Genomic DNA, 23243 nt, shown 5'->3' on the forward strand with positions numbered 1-23243 from the left:
CGCTGAAAGAGCACAAGTAGCAGAGTAAGAGCTGTGCTGTGTGCCGACAAGTACAAGGACACTGAAGTGTTGTTTTGCTAAATAGGTGTATCATCTTGAATTTGTGGACGGTCATTATTAGCCTGCTAGCCATGCTAGCTCTAGCGGCTTATGCTCGCTCTTCTGTCCACATTATTACCAATCATGCCTGCTTTCTGCATGCAAGGACATTTCGCCTTGCCAATTCTGGTCTGTCTGCAGCTTAAAACTAAGCCTCATCAAGATTGAACAAATTGCAAGAAAAATAGCTTTATTTCTCAACATATTTTTTCAGCAGTTATAATGAAAATAATGTTTTGGCAATTCAGCCTTCATCAGCATAATGAATGCAGTGATGAGAGCCATATAACAAACAGGAAAACATGTTCATAGCGAATCAAATTTTTAAATTATTTCAGCTTTTTTTTTTAGGAGCAGACTGTTCTCAGCTTAATTGAAAAAACAAAAACAAAATAAAAAACATAGTTACCAGGTTTTCTCTCCTGTTCACCACAAATGACAGTTTTGTGAGGTGGCGATACAGGAGGAGCTTGAGAAAACTGTAATCCTCTTTATTCTCACCCTAGGCTCAGCTGGAACCAATCTAGCTATATTACCCTATCTGCCCCTGCCCCTATGGACTTATGGAGCTGATATCCCATTCGATATGCTGTATACACGGCTGTCTCAACGCCAGAGGGGGGTGGTTGTCATTGCTCTCACCTTTCCCAGTTATTACATGCTCTGTGGAAGTAATCTGATTCCTCAACGGCACTTTCTCCTTCTGTCTCCTCTCTAACTTTTCCCTTGGTGTCTGTCTTCTCATATCTCTCTCCTTCTCCTTCCCCCTTCCGCTCCATTCGAAAAGGCTTCTCCCTGATAATACTTCAATGTCAAATCCAGTCAGAAAGCTGTAATTCTCAACGGGCTGTGTCTTTGGCAGGCAGAAGCACTAGAGGAGCTCCCTGCGTGCGTGAGATAATGCTGCATCTGACTGCTGGGAACTTTAGCTGCTCTGTAGTGTCATACCAACAGTGACAAGACATCCCTGGTGAATAACGCGAAGGAAGTAAGTGGTATGTTAAAGTGCATAGGATTGTATATATGGTATGTTTTCATGTGTGTCCCAGACACCATGAGGGATGCCAGAGTGTGTGCGACAAGTGTCTACATTTGCCTCACGTAAGTGCCTGCGTCATTACACACAAAGGCGCCTTTGGGGGGAGAAAAAAAAGAGTTTTGCCACAAAGGGACAAAGCAAGCTTTTGACTGGTAGCCATGGCAACAGAGGAGATACAGATAAAGGGCTGCCAAGAAAAGCCACGTTTAGATTACAGCGTAAAACACTTTTGTCTGAACATTTAATCTTACACGGCTGTCTTTTGCGGTCTTTCCCATGATAACGGAGAGGTGATGCAGAGGAATAAAAATCACTGTGGGATGAATCATTAAAAGTTCCATGGCACCTATATAGCCACAGGTATGTGTGTGTCCGTGATTAAAAAATGAGAATGAGAAGAGAGAAAGACAGATATAAAGTATGTAGGAGGCCATTTAGAAGCGTGCCCGGAGTGACAGAATGTCAGGAAAAACAACGACAATACGTTCTGCCAGGTGCTACAGGGCATGTCGATATGTTGCTGTATGCGAGAAAGATGGAGAATGAGAGAGAAACAGAGATATAGTTACAGAGAAATAGCAGTGTATGTGAACGAATGAATTAATATATGTGTGTGTGTGTGTGTGTGTGTGTACATGTGAGTGCGAAATAAGTCGTGGCTCTCGAATATATATCTGTATGGGTGACATACTGGGCAGCAGTGTTCAAGGACACTTCTTCTGTGCACTCATCTGTGTGATAATATCTGCTGAATCCCTGGCTGCTGGCCATGTCGTATGTATGTGTGTGCATGAGCCAGAGAAAGAGAGAGAGAGAGAGAGCACCAAAGTGTGAATGTGTGTGTGAGCAAATGCACGTGTGTGTGTTTGTGTGTGTGTGTATGTGCTTGAGCATCTTATGTACTCACAGGATATTTCTCCAGAGGTTCTGTCAGTAATGCATCTCCAAATATTGACCGGCAGTACTCTGCCATCTTGGCCTGCTGCTTTGGTCTGGGAGCCATCAAACAAACAAACAAACAAACAAACAAACATACACACCATCATGAATTTTTTTTCCAGATGCCAAATATATACTTAATATGTATCCTAAAAAGCCCCTTGGAGCCATTAATAGCTCAAACAACCAAGATGAGAAATGAGAATTACTGCCCTAAAGCTCTGTAGATGTTTACACAGCTGATACAAACAGAAGCTGATGTGGCCTACTGATGTTAAACCAGCCAATGATAGGCAGCACTGATCAATAAGTTTGACAATCATAGTTTTTGCACTGCTGACTTCAAATGATCCGCTGACTTACGAGTCCACGTGGTTCTCAAAAGACAGGATGACAGGGAAGGGTGAGGTCTTGAAGGCACACTCTGCGATAGCCTCGATCACCTCCTAAATACACAAACAGAGAGGAAAAATATGAAATTATAATATAACTATAAATTATGTTGAATACACTTAGGACAGAATGTTATTACTATAATTTTAGAAATGTAATGCACAGTAACAACAATAAATGCTATCACTATAGAGTCAAAAGAAAGGAAAAACTTCAAACACTGTTGATTTCGTATATGAGCCAGAAAAATTCATAACCACAATTTTGTGATTCCCTACATTTCCCAAGATGCATGAGGGCTGCCCCCAGTGAACATGCCTGTTGAAATCAATGAATGAAGGAGAAAGCAATAGCAACAGTGATCAGATAAGAAGATAGTTTCTCAGTGGTGCAGAAAAATAAATTAAACCCTGCCTTATTCCAAATGCAATATGTCTGCATGGCATTACGGTCTACTCCGTGTGGCTTTGTGTATCAAACGCATGTATCAGTGTAACATCAGTGCAGCGGATTTCTATTGTGAAGCTCTTTTTTGTCTGTGCTGGATGTCAACATACTGTTACATTTTTTAAGTTAATAATGTGAAGCAAATCCTGGAAAAGTAAATCCTAAGTAGCTGATGATAAGCAGAGTGCTATGTCATTCATATCCCACAAATTTCAACACGGACATGTTTATGGAAATGGGAGCTGAGGCATAAAGTCTTTAAATCCAGTGAAGACAGTTCAACATCTGTTATCGGATTTCTAAGCCACTGATTGTCTAAGTCAATTACACCACCATTAACAACAGTGTCAGTTCAGTTAATACCTTCATTTCCATTGGCTCCATCTCCTCCAATAAAAATCTTTGTCTGTAATTGAACCTTTTCCATCTGTAGCTCTTTTCCATCCACTGTCTTTCACAACCCTTCTTTTTGTATTTCACTCCCAGTCTAATTCCATTAGGCATGTTCTACTTCTTCTGTTACTCTCATTAGATCTAAATTCCCTCCATCAATCAATCCACCCACCTTTCCTTCTTTCTTTATCTCCTGACACCTACTCTGCCCTATTCACACCCTCCTTCTATTCATGTATTTATTATTTTTGTCCTCTCATCTTCTTAGTCTTCGGCTAAGCGCCCCTCAGCGCTTCTCTTTAGGGCCATTCAGTGTGTCCCTGTCCATTTCGATTTGCCATCTGTTGCATGCAAGCTTGCCCAATTTTTTGTTTTCCCCCACTTTCCTCCATACTTCATTTTATCTTCTGTGTCTGACTCTTTATCTGTCTGTTTTTCTATCTGTGTCATAGTCCCTGCTGTATATAATGTTATTAAAGCCATGAACAATACACAGAATTAACCACCTACAGTATAAAGCTAAAGCTTTCCCTTTCCATTTGCTTTACATCTTTTTTTAAAAAAATAAGCTACTGCACCTTGGTGTCTTGGTGTTTGAAGTTGCAGATCAGTGCCGCTGCTATGTACACACACATCACATGCTGTGCGTAGGGCACCAAGTGCCGGAGGGGGCACCAAAACAGTCTAATGATCATCTTAATAATCATAATGATGAATTATTTAAATTTAAGATTGCGCTCAACCACAATAGGCACCACTAGACCATTATAGGTAATATAATATACATAATTGCTCAAAATAATAAAATGAATTATGGTGCCCCCCTCCCCCTTCTCCCCGTGCTTTGTTTGATTGCACTTGACAAAGTTAAGCCTGACGGTAAAAAAATATTGGTTTTGGCTTGACTAGATTGACTGAAATGTTCAATATAATCTGAAGGCCAAAAAAGACTACAATGTCAATAGTTTTCACTGACTAAAACTACACTAAAATAGTTACAGTTTTCTTTGACTCAGATAAGACTAAAATGCCAAGACTTTTAGTCAACTAAAACTTGACTTAGAAAAAACAAGTTGAGGTTGATGAAATATGATAAAATCTAACAAGGACATTTGACACAGGACTAAGAAACCATGAAGCAATTACACTTAGGGCACCCAAATGGCCAGCAGTGGCCCTGTTGCACACATAAATGCCTGCCAACACACTTGCACCTTATTGTGTGCACTAGGGGGCAAACACATTTCTACCAAACAGAAATAAAGGTAAAAACCCAGAAACTGGAGCCCTTTCTTAACCCCCAAAATATCTAAGAGTACAACAACAACATCCACTTTAAAATCAATTCAAATGAACACGTTTGAAACATGACAGGTGGTGTCAATGAAAGGGTACTTGAGTTAATTTGATAGGGATGTGGGATTCAGACAAAAACATCAAAAAGGTTGGGAATCACTGAACTAAAACACAGTTGGTTGTGGGTGTTGGCCAAACCTCAGCACTGACATTTCTCCCGACCAATCAGTGTTTATTGCAGTAGATGGATGATGTATACAACATGTGGATTACAGCTTTCAGATTTCAGCCCACACTCCCTCTTTCTCTGTTCCCCAAACCCCCACTCAACCCCTCGCCTGAACCGCTATCAGTCTACGCCACTTGTGTTACCTTGAAGGAGATTTCAGTTGTCATGGTGAAGCCGTGAGTGATGACAGGCTCTTCTTCTGTGGTGCGACCTTTCCAGCAGTCCAGTTCGATGCAGCGGCACCCTGACAGGAGAACCTGTTTGTACATCTCGACTGAAGAGTTTCCTGCGAGCTGGCCGGCTGTACATAAGTAAACACACACACACACACACAAACAAACAAACACCACTTCAGGTAACTGTTATATTGATCCCAAAAGTATCAGGATGCCTATAAAAGCATGTCCTCCCATTTTTCAAGAGCTCATTAACCACATTAGTTACTAGCGTGCAGTAAAACAATACAATCGTCGTTATCTGAAGCAGGCAAATCTCATCACCCTGTCACCATTAGCAAAGCAATTATCTCTTCGCATAAGCAGCATGCTTTCCTGCAATATGGTGGAAACTGTGTCAAACTGAGAGGCAGATCTGTGTTTCATTTCAGGCAGCACCATCCATTTCCTCCCGTTTTTTCATTCCTATTCTTATTTTCCTCTCACTCTTTCTTTCTCTTCTCTTGACAGACATCCTTATTAAACCTCCATTAGGGAAACACTTTTTTTTACATAATGAGTTCATGTGTTGTACACTGCACAAAACATTACTTTCATTTACAATGGAACAATAGGATGGAAATACATCAACATGAATGAATATGTTGCACAAGCTGCTGTCAGTCTTATAATCATTTGTGGATCTTTCTTATAAAGTCGTGAAATATAAATACAGCAAGGACAGACATGTATTCTGCATTACTGCATCTCTCTGTTGCTTACTATAATATCACAATGTGTCACAATGAAAATACATAAAGAAAAACAGTGTTCGTGAGGAGGAAATCAAGGACCTGTTGTTTGTTTTTCTCATTTCTTCATTTCGCAGGCTATGAGGCTGGCCTATTACAGAAATTCCATTTTTTCCATCGCTGGAGAAATTTGATCCACTTGAAAGATTCAATGCTCTCCAGTTCCCCCCAGAATAGATTTGAATAGATGAATTCTAATATCCATTGAAGAGAAAATGGCCTCTGTATGGTGCCTGCCATGCCTGTGCACTGCCGGGAGCCAGTTACTGTGACTACCAGTCTAAAGAAATATTTAACTCATGAATATCAATGAATTGAGTCTCATGGCATGACTTGATTGGATAACCTCTTGAGAGGTAATGCAGAAGAGGGGGCCTGATATGCGCCAGCACATTTGATTGACTGACCAGTGAGGTATAAAGTCGGGTGTATTCACTTGCGCATCCATAATTGTATATATAAATGAACGAGTGACCTGCTGACGTGAGGATGAATGAGGATGCATGTCTGCAATCAGTCAGGAATAAAGTCAGCTTGAGTGTGAGTCTGTGATTGCAAATCAGACAGAGAGACAGGCAGAGCTTATATACGCAACAGATTTTTGATTTGTGAAGTGTGTGTGTGTACCTGTGAGGTATGTGTTGTGTGATGAGTTGATGAAATAGTGGGAAAGGGGAAGAGTCATGTCTTCACTCTGGTCCAGCTTCTCAGGGGGCATGATGCTGTTCTCCTCACCACTCAGATACCTGGCAAAGCCTTCCACCGAGATCTGACCTGCACAAACAAACCACAGCGCACAGACATGTTATTCAAGATGATAAATTTGGAAAGTCAAGTCAAGTCAATTTTTATTTGTATGCCTCAGGCGGCTTTATAATATGTACAGCAATAAAACATCCTCTGTCCTTAGACCCTCAATTTGAATAATGAAAAACTCCCTTAAAAAAACTTCAATGCATTAAAAAATACTTGTTTCACTCAGGTCTACGCTCCCTCCTGCTCAATACAGTCTGCCAATAAAAGGCGCCTTGTACCACCACGACAACAGGTCCCTAAGTCGCTAACTAGACTCTTCTCCTCTGTAGTTCCGATCCGTAGATCTGATCCACAGAGTACCTCTTGATCTTTAAGAAAAAGCTAAAGAACCAGCTCTTTTGCGTACACCTCCGCAAGTGATGGGCTTATAAAAAAAATACATATATGTATATTATCCTCTTCTATGCACTCTATGCATTGCCTCTATGCACTTAGCTTTATAGCACTTGTGTTGTTCTATCCTGACTAGATCCTTGCCTGTGTTGTTTTAACTCTCACATGTATCTCACTTTGGATAAAAGCCAAATGAAATGGTAACATTGTAACATTAAGGTTTGATTGTTTGGGAACCATGAATGTTTGCACAACATTTTGTGCTAATCCAAATAAGAAATGTTGAGATATTTTACTGGATAAGTCCAAATTTTGACCTGCTGGTGGTGTGATGAAAAATCACCAAGGTCATTAGAATTCATCCTCAGGTGGCCATGACTGTTTGTACACAATTTCATGGCAATCCATCCAATAATTGTTAAGACATTCCAGTCTGGACCAAAGTGGTGGAACAACCCACCAAACTACCAGCAATCGCCAACTGCCATCCCTAGAGCCATGCAGTATAAATGTACACATACTGTATATACTTTAAGCATATGTTTGTGTGTACAATCTACTGTGTACATAAAGAATATTTGCAGGCGCATTCAAATAAACAGTTGGAAGACTGTGTTCAAATGTTTTTAGAGGTTACATTACAAAAATGGTCCTAATTACTAATTAAAGCCACACTGAGATTACAATAGTAGTTCAAATTAGCAGGAGGCCTAATTCACTGTCTGCTGAAAGCCTTTGTGGTTAATCCTTAAAGCCTATGCTGTACTTCTGTGTTTCAGTTTCTTACATATTATGATGTTATCAGCATTTATTAGAAAAATTCAAGGTGGCTAGCTTGATAAATGCATAAAAATTCCTCTGATTTCACCAAGTATTTATAATACACAAATAATTTTCAACACTTCAGGCTCTACTTGCTTCCACTAACACTGCTACTGTCCATAATAAGCCAAAAAGGGATCTGAGAAAACTACCCTGAAGCTGTTCTTTCCATGTTTGATTTCTTTGTCAAGGTCACTCATGTTAAGCTTTGCCTTTTTGCTGTCATCACTGAGATCATGTCTTCACTGAACGTGCTGTAGAAAGTGAATACTGCTGAATAAATAAGTAATAAGCAGCATTTGAAAAACATTCACATCTCCAATCATCCAGACACAGGATTAAAATTTCCATATGCATTACCATACACATCACACACCGCACCTGCATGGATTACATTTTGTTCAGCATATAGCAAGTGCTCAAAGCGAACCTAAAACACTTGCAGCCTCCTCCACCCACGCGCATACACGCTCACTTGACGTTATGCTAAATATGCTAAGTGATGCAAGCTTGACGGGTGCAGCAGGTCCCTCCGGCCACTTTATGCTAATTAATGCGGTGCCGCCCTCTGCAGAGTTGCTGGACTAATTAACGCTGGCTGCTGTCTGTGACATCTGAGCTCAGTCACATTCAGCGTCTTACTCCCTGGTGACTGCCAGGACCTCCTTTTGCCAGGCTGAGGCTTAACCTCTGTACCATACTCACACACACAGATATAGACACAGAGTTTCCCTAGATCCCAAGACATTTGTAGGTCTTACGAAGAAAAATGGTGTTAACATGATTGGGATTAGAGGTGTACCTGAGTGAGATTGTAAAGGTGTGACTGAATGGTGAAGTTGGATCTGAAAGGAGGAGAATATGAAAGGCTACATCCAAATCCCATTTTTTTAAAAAAAGGCTTTCAGCCACAATAAGGACTCTGTTCAGCAAAGAGGACACTGCAGAGGAAATTCATTCTGATTTTAATGATAACCTGTAAGACAAGAGTGGACACAACTGACAAAACCACTGACAAAGAGCTTCCTCTCTACAATCACTGAAGATGAATATGCAATGATATGCTACCAGCCACTTTAGATGTAAGAGACTTCAAGTGTCTTGTTTCATTTAGCATTTTATTCATTCACTTTCAAATAATATTGAAACCTTTGAGCGAGCACAGACTAAAGTAGTCCAAGACAATGAGAGAGCACTGAAAAGATGAATGAAGGGTGTAATATTCACACAATCGAAGATAGAAATGGAGAAAGTGAGACAGAGAAAGGAGAGTAAGCAGAAAAGATAACATTTTAAAGTAAATGTTTACTACTCCTAAATTAAACAGGACCTACGAAGGCGAATACATCTATGCATCCACAAAATGCTTTTTCAGTGAATTCTAAATGTAAATGCCTAGTATGTGCATAACCACCCATAAATCTATGTACATTTCTACATGCATGTGTGAGTGTCCTTGAAAGAGGAAAAAGTGTGTGTATGAGTGTGTGTGAAGGTAGCATGTGGAACTCTGGACCCCTCTGCAGAGCAGATGGCAGCACTTCCTCCGGCTAGATAAATACTTCACATGGGGAAATCTGTCACTGGGACAGAGAAGGGCATGCTTCCAGAGAGCCTGGGACAGGATGAGCACACACGCCATCACAGTACGAGCACATCACGGTGATCAGAGTCAACCACTGGGCGGTCAAATTGGATATTAGAATGTGGTTTAAAAATGATTTAGGGACTCCTGATTCATTTTGTCACACATTTGAAAAGCCACAAAAGGATGTATTTTACTCAGGAGAGATTATTAAAATTGTGCTCTGCTTGAGTTAGATGAGGTCAATTTAGTTTAAATGCAATCAGTAATAAAACATGCAAATGTGATTGGCATAATGATGATATAGTGAACAGCTTTTTAGATAAACAATCTCTTCTGGCAGTAAAGATTAGCATTTTTTCCAGCATTATCTTTATTAATATTTTCAAATTGCTTCCAACAACAAAGAAACAAAGCATTTTTTAATTTTAAAACAGAAACTCTATTTAATAAGAGCCTCCAGACAATGTTGTTTGTTCTCCAAATATTTTAAAATATATTCTGCCATGTACTAAACTTCAGATCTGCATCACAGTGAAAAAGGTTTTGGATGAACAGTAGGTAGATAATCAACAGGTCTATTGTACTATGAAGGTTGAGCTGCATCCACTGCTGCTGCATGGGAAACACAAACATTTTACTCATCCTGTGGCATAAAGTGATATTGTTCAGCTCAGATGTAGTTGTATGAATCTAACAATTTTTCAATGTAACAATAAATCCCATTCATTCAAATTTAAAATATTTGTGCACACAGATCTGACATTAAACTCTATTTGAAAAAGACAGGGCTTGTGGTCCTGACTACAGCTCTTTATTTTGGTTTTTGGTGATTTCTAGGCCATGAAATAGAAAATACCCTAACACTTGATAAGATATATATATATATTTATACGAATAAGCATAAATAATTCAAATAGAGGTGGAATTCTCAACATATTTTGTGTTTTCAGATGGGAAAAAACAACCTAGTTATTTGCTAGATAATAAAGGGAACATGGTGTAAAATAAGTCACCATTTTTGGCACACTTGTACAACACACTTTCTAGCACAGTTAAAATGTGAATTGGCACATACCCAACCTTAATGCATGATATCTGGAGTGGGATGTTCTCCAGTTTTGGCAGCTCGCTGTCCACTGACACTTCAGACAACATGAAAGTGCAACGTGTCCAGGCGTTTTAGATTCACTGTGCTCATCCATGTCGGTTGTTCATGAATTATTTGGTGCCACTTTTGATGTTCCAATTTTAAACTTAAAACTGCTTCTTTATGTGCTTTCAAATGTGCAGTTTTGTGTTGATGATGATTATTCATCTGGTTTGATTGTGTGTTTAGTTTCAGCGGGTAGACGGTTTTACTGCTACCTATATGTTCACCACTTTTAATGAGACATACGTTGCCAATTTGATAACATGTATGTTGCATGAAAGTGATGAAAATTCATTCATAAATCAGTCATTCAGAGCAAGACTGAGCTTTGCTATATCGCAAATTTTCCACATTGATGAAGATGCCTGAGTGCACTAGTTGCAAAAGTCCACCACTCATTAACAGCGTTGGAGAATGAGCAAACAGTTTTTATTTTAGTTTCAAAATTCAGATTGCATTATTATGATATAACTGGAGATTGTAGATAGATACCTTTTACTACTAGGGTCTTTTTCAGTCCTCATTTTTCTTTTCTTTTCTTTATTCTCTGATCACACCCACCCTCACTGAAGGGGGTGTTTGGGTGTAGTCTGAAGTGAGCTCTGTTGCACATGTAATCACAACCTACAGTGATGTCACAACGTACTGACACACCCCGCGGTCCGCTTGTACATCGCCACAGCAAGGTGAGAAGTTGTTGCTCGTTCAGTTCAAGTGCGTTGAGCTCTCTCTGTCACTGTAGATATCTTTATACAGGATTATTTGTTATTTAAACCAACACAATCATCTTTTCCACATATTATGGATCATATATGATATTTAGTTTTTTTCTGTCAATACATAATTTTTAGAAAGATTGAAAGAAAAAAGGAGATTTCTGAATTACATTAACTACAGAGATAAAACATAGTAAAGCACTGTTATAATGAAAGTGAACAGAAAGATGAATATCACTCCTGAACAGTGTTTGTGTGTGCACATAAGTATATTTGAATGTGCATTTGTATACTACAGTGCCACAAGTTATCTGCTGCAATCCACTTGCCACTTGTTCAAGCTATCTTTCAGCACAAACACACACACACACACACACACACACACACACACACACCCTCTTTCTCACACTCTCTCTTTACTCAAGGATCCTATTCTTGTAATCCTACTCTTGTAAATAACATTTATTTTCTTAAACTTCTAACATCCCAATTCCTTGGCATCCCACTATGTTCCCTCACTTTCTGAGCTTTTGGACACCAGCAGGGCTGTCACTATGGCAACAACCCTACCAAATTTATCGGTGGTGGGAGCTGGAGTGGAGCGTTGGAAGAGGTTGGTGTTTGCCTGTGCTTTCCAAATATTTTTCTTACTTCAAAACACAATGGCAAACTTTCCTGACTCTTGTGTTTACGTGTGTTTAGGCGTACACATAAGCATGTTAGTATGCCTGCATTTGTTTTTACAGACATTTGAGCCACTGACCTTTCTGTGCCAGCGAGGTATTGGGTTCATATTTGTCCACCAGCAGCTGGACCTGCTCTGGTTTGAGAGGAGGGTAGAGAATCTCATTCAGGCGAGGGTCTCGCTGTTTATTGTTGATGAATTCTGTCATCTGCTCCACAGTGAGGTATGGACGACTCTTAGCCCCGCTGTGGAGAGGAGAGGAGAGGAGAGGAGAGGAGAGGAGAGGAGAGGAGAGGAGAGGAGAGGAGAGGAGAGGAGAGGAGAGGAGAGGGGGGGATACAAATAGGCAAGTGTGGAGAAAACATGGGAATAATTACTAAGCGACGTGTTGAACAAGAACAGAATTCAAAAATTGAAATATAAGAAAATAAAATGAGAAATGATGGCTGGAGGAGCGGTAATTAAAGCGACTAAGAGATGTGGAGAGGGAGAGCAACAGATGCACAAAGGAGCTGAGGATTAAATGTTGTGTTGAGTAAATCATGAGATTTGATTAAAACGTCTTTCATATCTAAGCCTGTTCCACTAAATTATAATCTCCATATCCTCCTGGCTCTCATGCCATCTCACTTAACTGTGATTAAAATCTAGATTTATGACTTGGAGTGGCCTCGGTCGTGCTGGCATGCTGCCTCGGCTGATGGTCTGAGTCCCTCTGGGCCAAGGGGCAGATCTGCTTCTGCAGCACAAGGAGCCACATGTCCAGGCTTGAGGAGTCACAACCAGGGCCATTACAACACATTTTCATATACTAATTAACTGCTTATGATAACTCTAATGGGCAAAAGCAGGTGTCTTAAACCTGAAAAGCCATATTGCCCTGGAAACCATTATCTTGCTGGCAGTCTGAAAAGAGCCACAGATGGCTGTAAAAAAAACTAATATCAAATTAATCACTCTCACATTGTTTCAACTTTTTCAAACAACCTTTCTTCCCAACTGGAAATGTCTGTATTCTTTGGTGATTGCCAAGATGAGTACTTCCCGGACAGACCTTTAAAAAAGCAGACACAACTGAGAAAAACATGGTTCTTACACTTCGGAGAAGATGTGGTCCAGCTCAGACCGGGGACAAATGTTGTTCAGGAACATATTATAGACCTCTGGAGTGAAGTCTTCCTGGGGGATGGAGTCGTTCTGCAGCAGACAACAACAGTAACATGATCAGATACATGATGGTACATGCATACATTCACAAATTATGGGGCAGCATGGGGCCAAGAACTACAAATCTATGGTATCTGTAAGTTCATTTGTGTCCCAAATACTTAAAACAAACAAATAAACAAAAAAAATACTGCTTTATAATGAGATGTTTGAAAAAGACATATCCAGTGGTCCTCTAGTACTGCTAAATATTATCACTTCTTTTTGGTATTGTTTGTGTGCTTTCTTGCTTCTTCTGTGGAATTTTTCAGTTTGCACGCAATGGACTTCATGCAAGAACATTTTCATATTCTTATCCCAACCCTCTCTTTCTTTAAGACGTGCTTGTACAAAGTTTTCCGAGTAGAATTCAGCAAATTCTCATAAAAATAAAAATACTAAAAGCTAATAAAACATTTAAAAAAAAAAAAAAAAAAAGCAGACCTCTGTAAAACTTGACAGTAAATTGGCAGCCATGATGCACATCACATTGTTGCAGTGAACAAAAAATCTATTTGGTTACATATTCAAATCCAAATCCACAGCCGTTATGATTCTCAAAGTCAAACAAGTGTTTTCACCTGTGGAGAACGGCTGACTATTTGCACATGACTCATATAACAGGCCTGGACCACTCATGAATTTGTTTTTATGTAAGAGAAAATTGTTGAATGCCATGTTTTCTATAGTTACTTGCACTTGCCACTTAAGCAGGCATCATATTTTTTAACCCATTCTTGCATAAATTGTACAGAAAGAGCCCTTCTTCAGCATGATTTGTCTGACTTACACAGTCTGTGCACTTTAAATAATATTTTCTGTAAAAATCATGCCGTGCACTGTTGCTGACTGTTTAACTGTAAGACATCTATCAACCCTCCTCATGTGTCTATAAGCAAGACACATATTTTATGCAATGGTATGCTCTTTAGCTGACTCCGACCTCTGGGCTCCACCCTGGAAGCGATTACCCACAAATATTTATTTCAAATGCAAAGAACTAACAAATAATGACTGCATGGAATTTGCACCTTGACTTAAACAAAAAGCCACAGCCACAAGGACTCCTTATAGAGCTATCCGAGCCAAAACGGGCCTGATGAAAACACAGCGTGCTCCGCAGTGAGTGGTAGCATCGTGCCAGCAAGAAACAGAGCAGAACCAAACACTCTTAGAAAGGACCAAGAGAAAAGAAGATGAGGAAGGATGCACAGAGGGAGGGGGATGCAGGTCAAGCCCCGCCGATACTCAATGAGTCATTCTAAAGACCTTGGTGTGAGCTGTGTTGTGCATGCGCTTTTGCCTGTTAGTGTGTGTGTCTGAGGGATTAACAGCACTACCGTTTAGTTGTAATTACTTGCGCATTGGAACAACAGCAAATCCCACCAGACCTTCATACGGCAACACGTTTTTACCTCCTGCTCTCTCCTTGTGCTAATTATGTATAGCTTGTTTCGTGTGTACGTGTGTGTGTATGCCTGTCTTTTCGTCTTCAGAAGCCTTTACAACTACAATGTGTCTGCCCCACTGTACATGCATATGTTTTAGCAGCGTTCGGTTCCGCTAAACTGCTTTTTCCCACTTCCAAATATGCAAATTGCTTGCTACTGCTGGAATACAGAGATTGTTTGCTGTGTTGGGGGACTGTTTACACCTCTTTGCATGAGGGGGCACCTTCTCCCTAGAGATATCTCAGAGAAGTAAAGATAAAACAGCTTTTGTCATCTCTATTGCTCCCACTGGGTCTATTTGTTTTATTATAAACAAGGCTAAATCAGTTCTGAGTGGGAAGTCATGCAGACATCCAGAAAATAAGACAACAAACAAATGAACAAAGCAGCAATCAGCTGCTGTTTCAGGAGGATAGAGAGTGAGCTGAATGGTGAGAAGGCAGACTGATGGATAGATGGAGAAGATGAAAGAGCTCGGAGACTAAGATAAGAGACACAGGCTAAGACAGAGGAGGGACACAAACAGGCGCAGGTTCAGAGATGGAGGAAATATGAGAAAACAGTAACACTGAAAAAAGAGGGGAATTCAGTATTTTGGTGTCTCACTCTGCCAGAAGGGAGGTTACAGTTTTCCAGGGCTGTCTCCACGCGCTTCCTGTCTGCTGAGAACATCCTGAAGATACTGCAGGGACACAAAAACACACCCTTCTGAGTAATCACAGAAAATACCACACAGATAGAGGGGTTTTCACTAAGATACTTTGTGTCAAACTGATGAAATTATCATAGCTTTTTACTGATACTTATCGAGGATATCCTGTGAGAAAATGATGTTGAAGCAGCAGGAAACAGTAATAGAATTGAAGTGGAAAAAAACTGAAACTAAAAACAATGCAAAATATGGTCGTTAGGAAAGTATGCAACCAAAAATTCCAGGAAAAAAAACACAGTTTGAAAGTTCAAAATGAGACAAAAAAATGCCTAGATGAAAAATTATAACTGACTATTTGCAGAACAAAAAACCCAGAGCTGTTTCTGATAGTTTGTCTTCCCTCATTGATATACAATCAATGGGTTTGACTGACTTAAGTGAGTGTAGACGTGCAAAGGTGATACATGTGTACACTGAATACTGCTGTTCACCTAAACTCCAGATAGCAACACCATATGCATGTAAAATGTTTGTGTGCAATTCTCTAAAAAGAATATAAAAAAAGAAAAATGTTATGAAGTTGCATCCACAACTTTCTTCATATCATTATGATCATTACCATATCACAGTTTCTAAGAAAGTCCTTATGCCATTCTAACCTTTTCTCTTGTTTAAATAAACAAAAGACATGAAGAGAAAATATTCCCATCTTCACTACACATGTACCCGAATAACTCAAAATGAAACTATCATATGCTGTTCTGCTTCATAAATCCTTCTGAGTGCAGGGAAAGGCATTGCTTTATCTGTGCGGTGGGCCTACTGTGCTGTTTTATTCTACAATGAACAATAAATCTGATTTACTGCAATGAACTCTGGTATCATTACAGCTACCTCTGGCTGTTTGATCTGTTTCCATTGGCCATAGCCTGTTTTAATTACATGCAGAGGTATGCCAGTGCAGATCCATGAACACATACTGTATGCTCAGTGGGGGAATGGAGTCAAGCTGACATTAGTCGAGCTGACATGTCCTCCCAGCTAGGAGGTTAATTCCCTAAACGGCAAGGAGTGTCTCTCTGCCTCTCTGTGTTGACACCCACTGTTTTCCTCTGCGGCTCTGAGGGAGGTTATCGCAGAAGTTCACTGTTGCCTGCCTGAAAGCTCGACTTGACTAATGGAGATGGAGAGAGTTGGATTTTCAATGAGCTGATGACAAACTTGCAGATAAAAACACTGAAATGCACAAAAGTTACACGAAAAAGGAAATTCTCACAGTCATCACATACTGGCACTTTTTCAGCTGTAGTTAGTGACGGATATAAACAGAGCTTGTCCAGGGCACGCTACCACACACACACACACACACACACACACACACATGCACAGAACCAATAAGGGTCAACTCTTGAGAGACAGAGGACAGGGGTAGAAATAATGGAGCAAATTTCACTGCAAGGATGGTATAACATATTCTAAAAAATGCACACATATACAAAATGTGTGTAAACTGAAGCATACGCAGACAGATAATAATGAGAGAAGGCAGTGGAAAACATTAATTGATCAAAACAGCGGAGAGGTGGCAGGGGAGAGAAGGATGAGTCACAGAGACTTACTTCTTGACGGGGATTCGCCCCTCAGGGTTGAGCTGCAGTTTCAGTCGAGTGTATCTGCAGTGGACAGAGCACACACCTTACACAACATGTAAACAGCCGTTTGTCTTTGTGAGTAATGTACTGGCCTAAATTGATTTATTTGTTTTGCCTAAGTTTACATGTGTGACTGATGTAAACATCCAGAACCATTTGCCATGTCTGTCTGCGAGCAAGTATGCAGATTCATATCACGGAGCGTGCATCACCGTGGTGTGACTATAAAATACACAGCGTTCGACTGCACAGGCAAGAGTATTTCGGCTGTGTTTACATGACAGGTTAGTATTTTGGCTAATCCCTGGAAGTCTTCAGTTGGCAGCACAGAGCCATGCAGCAGCAGCAGCAGCAACACAGGCAGCGCAGCCTGGGCTATAAATAGCTTAGCTGCAACAGGAGCCATCATTACAGGCTGGGCTTTAAGTGGCTGCTGGCTAATAATTAATATCCATTACAGTGTCCACTTTATAGGGCAGGCCGGTTGCCACAGGAAAAGTCACTGGCAACTGTAATGGTTAACAGGGCCAGACTGGGTTTTGTCTGAGGTGCTTTTCCTCCGAAAAGGGGAAATGTGAAGTGAACAACATGAGTGAGTGTTGGCCAAGAAATAGCTGACGTCACTAAAGTAGATTGGTTTTTAAAAAAAGGAAATGACCCTAAAGGCAAGATAAGAGAGAAAGCAATGGGAGCAAAGAAACAAGGAAGGAACAGTTAGGTGTTTCTTGATGCCGTCCTCTGCTTCTCAAGTGCTTGTATTATTCATTAAGGCGAGTGGGGGAAAACACATTACTTGCATCTGTATCCTTTTCTTTATTCACTGCTTTCTCTTTCGATAGCCCTCTGTCCCTGTTTCTCTTCCTGCCTGCCCTGTCTTCTCTCTTCCTCTAGTTAATACCAAACCAGCAAGGTTTGGTATGAAAATCAAAACAAATATTTATTTCTCAGCATCCACTTTTTTGTCTCGAGAAGAAATATAAAACTACTGGTAACTGCCCTCTTTGCTAGCACAGTCATAGGTCATCCCGTTGTAAAACATGCAATTTTAAACCTAATAGCTGATGCACAGGGCCACATTATTCAAGGAGCAGCCTACGTCCTATTGTACTTATGTCAAAAGAAAATCTTGTAGCAAGCAGCTATTTGAAGACGTGCTGGCTCCCATTTTGTTTCCTGTTGCTGGGAACATTTCCCATCTATGCTGCCCCCCCCCCCCCCCAGTATGTATCGCAGCCTCACGAGCAAGCGACAAGAATTAACCACACGCAGAGGAACATCAACATCACTTCAGGAATAAAACCTCCTCATGTTGTAGTGGTGGTATGACAAAGGATCGCCTTATTTGTAAGCAAGCGGTGCACAACAACTGCTGCTGTGAACAACCAGCATGACTGCGAAACCTGCTCTGTTCAATTCTGTTCAACTCTCTGTTCTATGTGGTCGATGGCCACTTTTATTGTCTCATAAGTCAATTAGCCTCCTCAGGGGTGCGAGTTAATGGCTTCTGTTCACTGATAAACATCAGACAGCTGGGAGTTGTCACCCAGCAGAGCCTGTCATATTCTCTCAATACAATACGGCAGATTCATATTTAAGTTCACTCTGCATGAGCTTCACTCAGTCACTGACTGCACAGATGAATCAGCTGTGAACCATAGATTGGTGTGTGTGTGTGTGTGTGTGTGTGTGTGTGTGTGTGTGTGTGCTCCAATCAGATCAATATGAATGTGGTCATGTAAGCCGTTAGACACAGTTATTACACAGGATCAGAGGTGGTGTGAGGGTGATTGATGATAAAAACTGTTCTATCGGACAAAAAGTCACTGATGAGGGCTAGCGGGTTGATTTATGTAATAGACTGGACCCAATGATTTGGTGGCTCCCTTTTTATCGTTAGGCACCAGCAGTGTGGCTGCAAGCAACAATTTGACCTGTTTACAGATCTATTGTACTGTCACTGGTCTGTCATTATGTCATTAAAGCAACAAAAATAAAAGCTACAGCACCATATGAACGTGTACTCAGACACACTGGCACATATACACACTTTTTGCTGGTTTAGACGCAGATAAGCCAACTGAGATACACAGAGTCGGGTTCATGAACTAATACATATTTTCAGCTGTTTTATTCACAGCCATTCTTCCTTCCTGTCTGTTTTTTCTCTCCTTACTCTCTCCATCGGTGTGAGGCGGAGTGACCTTTATAAACTTAAACCCTCAGGCTGCCTTGCGGAGCTGTAAAAAGCAGCCTCTTACCTCCCGTTTGTGTGTGTGTACAGTACATGTCCATATATACTTGTGCTGTATATGTGTAAAGTTGTCTTTGTGTGCTGGTTAATGATGTTTTATTGCATACTTTGTGCACTGACTGCATATGCATGTTACAAATATGTTTTTGCATGCATTTGTAAGTAAGCACTCATTGTGTATTCAGACTGTTGTAGTGGGAGAGCTCATCTGGCATTAGAGTCAGTCATGTGTCTCATTTACTTTTTCCTGCTGTTTGTATTCATGTAAAATGCAGTATAGCTGATAAGACGCTTGTGGTGACTGACATTTTTTCGTTTGTTTCTATCAGATCTTATCATCATATTTATCTCAAAGATTGTGTACTAACATTTTTCGTGTGACTGCTTGCGTGTGCATGCGTGTTTGTATGCATAGAGAGCATGTGTGTGCGGTTGACATACGCCTTCTCAAGGCAGGCCTCTCTGGACATGTTCTGTACCAAAAGGTTGGACGCCAGGCTGAACAGCTCTTCTGCCCATTCCTGCAGTAAATAAAACATATGAACACACAAACATACAGATACACACACACACACCCACACACACACACACACACACACAGAAACGTGCAGAGGACTTAAATGAGGTGGTCTCTTACTTCAGTTATGTATTAGGAATAAATGAAGACATTAGTTCACACATGTGGGTTAGCTGATGATTTCCATTTGACATCAGAAAAACACACTAATATAAGTTTATTTCAACATTAGGTTTCAAGCCTCACCCATAAGACAAATGGTGCCTTTATCCAAAGCCTAAAATGCCTCCTAACTGAACAGAGAATAAATGGGAATTTGCTTTAATCCCACCCTTTCAACTATTCATCACCACCTATAAAATGAGGAAGTTGAGATACTGATCACATTATTGTTACACAGCTTTTTCATAATTTCAATTAACCTTTGTGTCAATTGAACCATCTGCTATTTCAAAGTTTCAATTCTGGAATATTAACAAAGGCATTTTTAAATGTTTTTCCTCAGTGTGTTATCTGTATTACAATGTCCCTGCATGCCTAGAATATCACTTTATTCAGTTGAAAACATTTCAACAGTCAAGTCACACAGATGTGAATTTAAGACCTCAATTAAAACACTGAAATTATTAAAGCTGAGGGAACAAGGTTTTCACCCAATAGTAATACACACTGCACTTAACAGCTGCTTTCAGTTGTATCTTTAACAAGGTAGTTATCACTATCATCGTTCTCATCAGTTTTTCTAGTGCAAAATATTTACCTTAGCCGTCTCCTCCTGGAAGGCCATGAAGTTCAAGTAGGTGATGTTGACCATGTCAGGGCCGCTCACCACCGTCAGCATCCTGTTCTCCATCTTCCCCGCAAGGGTGCTGACATCCAGAAGCTCACGCAGCTTAGCTTCCTTAACAGCGAAACACAAACACAGACAAAAACGTGTGATCACCAAGATCAAACTGAGCCAATGAAAGTCATTGAGTGAAGGTGTAAGGTGCATTTTCATATCAATCACATCAGTCCCCGTGATGTCATATGAGCTTTTTATCCCAGCTGCATCTACACTGTAGAGGAACAGATCAGCCAGACCTGCATCCAAACACCACCCCCAACAAACTTCCATTAGTGGAAAGGAAAATGACATAAAACAGGCCATGGAAAAAGACATGTTTTTTTTCTTTGGAGGAAGTAAGAGAGAGTACTGCTCTGTGTCATGGTATTTTGGCTTGATGTTGTTTCACAACAAAAATCGCCCTCTAAATGTGCTGAACTGAAACAAGGCCTGTCAGTATTTTGTAGTTCACACCTTGTCTGACAGCTGATTTTTAATTAATGAGAGGTCAGCTGTCTTAGACAGTGTGAAAAGTGAGGTGGGAGGCTACGGCCTCAATGGATCACAGTGTTCCATACTTCAGGCTATAAGAGCAGCAAACATAACAGATTACACAGCACTATGATAGAAGAATTTTCTAGGGTAAACAAATTTACAGAGCTGTAGGAATAGACTGATATTAAATAAATGACAAGTCTGAACTTTCAGGTGGTGGTAACTTTTACTCTCAAAGTATAAAATTACCACAAAACATCTGCAGGGGATTTATGGTGTTATTTGCTATCAGTGACACTGCGATTACTCTTCAAATCCTGAGAGATTACTGGTTTTCAAACCTTGTTTTTAGTTTTGGTAAACAGTCTCTCGTCTCATCATATTTTCAGCTTCACTGTGGAAGATGTTACTGAGAAGAGCAGCCAATGCACAGCAGCACCTTGTGACCAACCGTAACATCACAGGTCAAAATGTTTCATAAAGATTCATCAGTGAATTCACTTAGCTGGGGAGATTGCATGAGGATACCGTTCTCGCTAAGAAAGGTTTTAAATAAATGCTGTAACAGATACTGCAAATTTATGAGAAGTCATTCCCTCCACCCCGAGTAATGCAATCTTCAGATTTAACACAGCCTTAATCCTCTGTAACCTTAATCATCCAAAAAATTCAGCAGGTTAAATGAGTCTGTTGTAAGAAGTCTGTTGTCTGTTGTAACGAGACATTGGATGCTGGCAACAGTCCAGCTCACACAGAGAAAAACTCTGAAGAATGTGTATTCAGCGGAGGTAATTGTCTGAGGAAAACTAAACCAAACTAATTTTAGAAAATATACATTTAAGCGGCTCATCTTTGGTGCAGATCATATAAAAAACAAACCACAATGCCTCCGAGGTGCAAGAGAGGAATAACAATGATCGTTCTCTCTCCTTTGCGGCCCAGTACCCTAGCAGCATACAAAATGGTTGCTCCGGCTTAATTAACACAACAAAAAAAGCACTGTAAAGGATTTTGCCATGAAAGCAAATGAGCTCCCACTAATTTAACCAATCAAACAAAGAGCATTGTGTCCTGTGTCACGCTGATAAATGTCCTCTACACGTCCCTCACGCCCCCCAATCAAATTGCGCGGCTTAGTGACGCCCATTATTATCATGCAACTTTTCTAAGGCGATAATTTGTCCCTATTCAAGAATCTCTCCCTCTCTGACAGCCTGTCTGTCTGTCCTGCCTCTCATACGAGCATTTTTAATGTGGCTGCGTGGAGAGCTACTTTCTCAAAAAAAAATATGCCTTCCTATAATTTCCAGAATGGAAGGAGAGACAACTAACTGCATTTTCTGCACATTATAAAAAAATTACAGGTTTTCAGCAGTGTGTGATTTGCAAATATGCAGACAGATTCTTCTCATTTCAAGATGGTTGAGGGTTACATGATCCTGGGTTTGACCACCAATCAATTGCACACAAAATGCTGATTTGAATGAGAATCCATCACTGTCCACTTATGTATTCTGAATGCCACCAACCCCATCAATCAAAGCATAAAAGCCACTTTCAATTTGCTAAAACACACAATGCCAAAGTACCCTTTGAGGGATGCTTTGGCAGACTGCCGAAGATGAAAGGCTTCTGAGAACAGACAAGATGGCAGTAAGATGCATATTTCATTTATTACAGCACTTGAACGTCGATGCAATTTGATACTGTTTTGATGCTACTTGTAGCCATTAGCTGAACATACAGCTCATTTCCTCATAAGCAGTCAGCACAGGGTTGATCGCGGAGGGAGCTGCAGGCGCTCACAGCGCATCAACTGGAGATATATCAGCAGTTAAGTCGGAATAGGACTTAGTCGGGGAGAAATGAGCTGATGTCAGGGAGACGGACCCTGCTGGACAAGAGGAGGAGGAGAGGAGAGGAGACGAGAGGAGCGAAAATGAAGAGAGAAAGAAGTAAAGCCATGAAAAGGGAAGCGCAGAAGAGGAGAGGAGGGGGCTCAGCCATGTGAGTAAAATGTAATTTGTGCTGGTGCATTGTGGGAGCCGTTGGAGGCATGCCTGAGGTCCTAGTTACCACAAAGATGGGAGATTTAGAGCCAAACAAGAGAAGGGTGGTGAGGGGGGGGTGGTTGGGATGGGATTTGGAATGATAGTGTGGTTGAAGCGAGAAGATGGTTTTGTGTTTCACAACATACTTCACTTCGAGAGCTAAGCCTCTGTATAACACAGTCATGGAGCACTAATGTTAAACGTCTACTATTTCCAGAGCACATGCGTGT

The 23243-nt window shown here is 40.6% G+C and overlaps 1 protein-coding gene across 3 annotated transcripts in view; it reads right to left on the reverse strand.

Moving 5' to 3' along the window:
- The window catches only part of LOC123000006 (1-phosphatidylinositol 4,5-bisphosphate phosphodiesterase beta-1), a 111140-nt gene that overhangs the window by 27939 nt on the left and 59958 nt on the right, over window positions 1–23243 (reverse strand). For all 3 annotated transcript variants that reach the window (XR_006407870.1, XM_044377430.1, XM_044377431.1), the window contains exons 4-13: window positions 20402–20542; window positions 19566–19645; window positions 16841–16894; window positions 15176–15251; window positions 13009–13109; window positions 11991–12157; window positions 6430–6576; window positions 4979–5136; window positions 2441–2523; window positions 2046–2130 (exon numbers count right to left, since the gene is read on the reverse strand). Coding sequence is in view for 2 of the 3 variants with exons in the window: in XM_044377430.1 (XP_044233365.1) it covers window positions 2046–2130; window positions 2441–2523; window positions 4979–5136; window positions 6430–6576; window positions 11991–12157; window positions 13009–13109; window positions 15176–15251; window positions 16841–16894; window positions 19566–19645; window positions 20402–20542 (1092 nt within the window). In the remaining variant the exon portion in view is untranslated. The remainder of the gene's footprint in view (window positions 1–2045; window positions 2131–2440; window positions 2524–4978; window positions 5137–6429; window positions 6577–11990; window positions 12158–13008; window positions 13110–15175; window positions 15252–16840; window positions 16895–19565; window positions 19646–20401; window positions 20543–23243) is intronic.

The sequence above is a fragment of the Thunnus albacares genome, chromosome 16, assembly GCF_914725855.1.
Source record: "Thunnus albacares chromosome 16, fThuAlb1.1, whole genome shotgun sequence".
NCBI lineage: Eukaryota > Metazoa > Chordata > Actinopteri > Scombriformes > Scombridae > Thunnus > Thunnus albacares.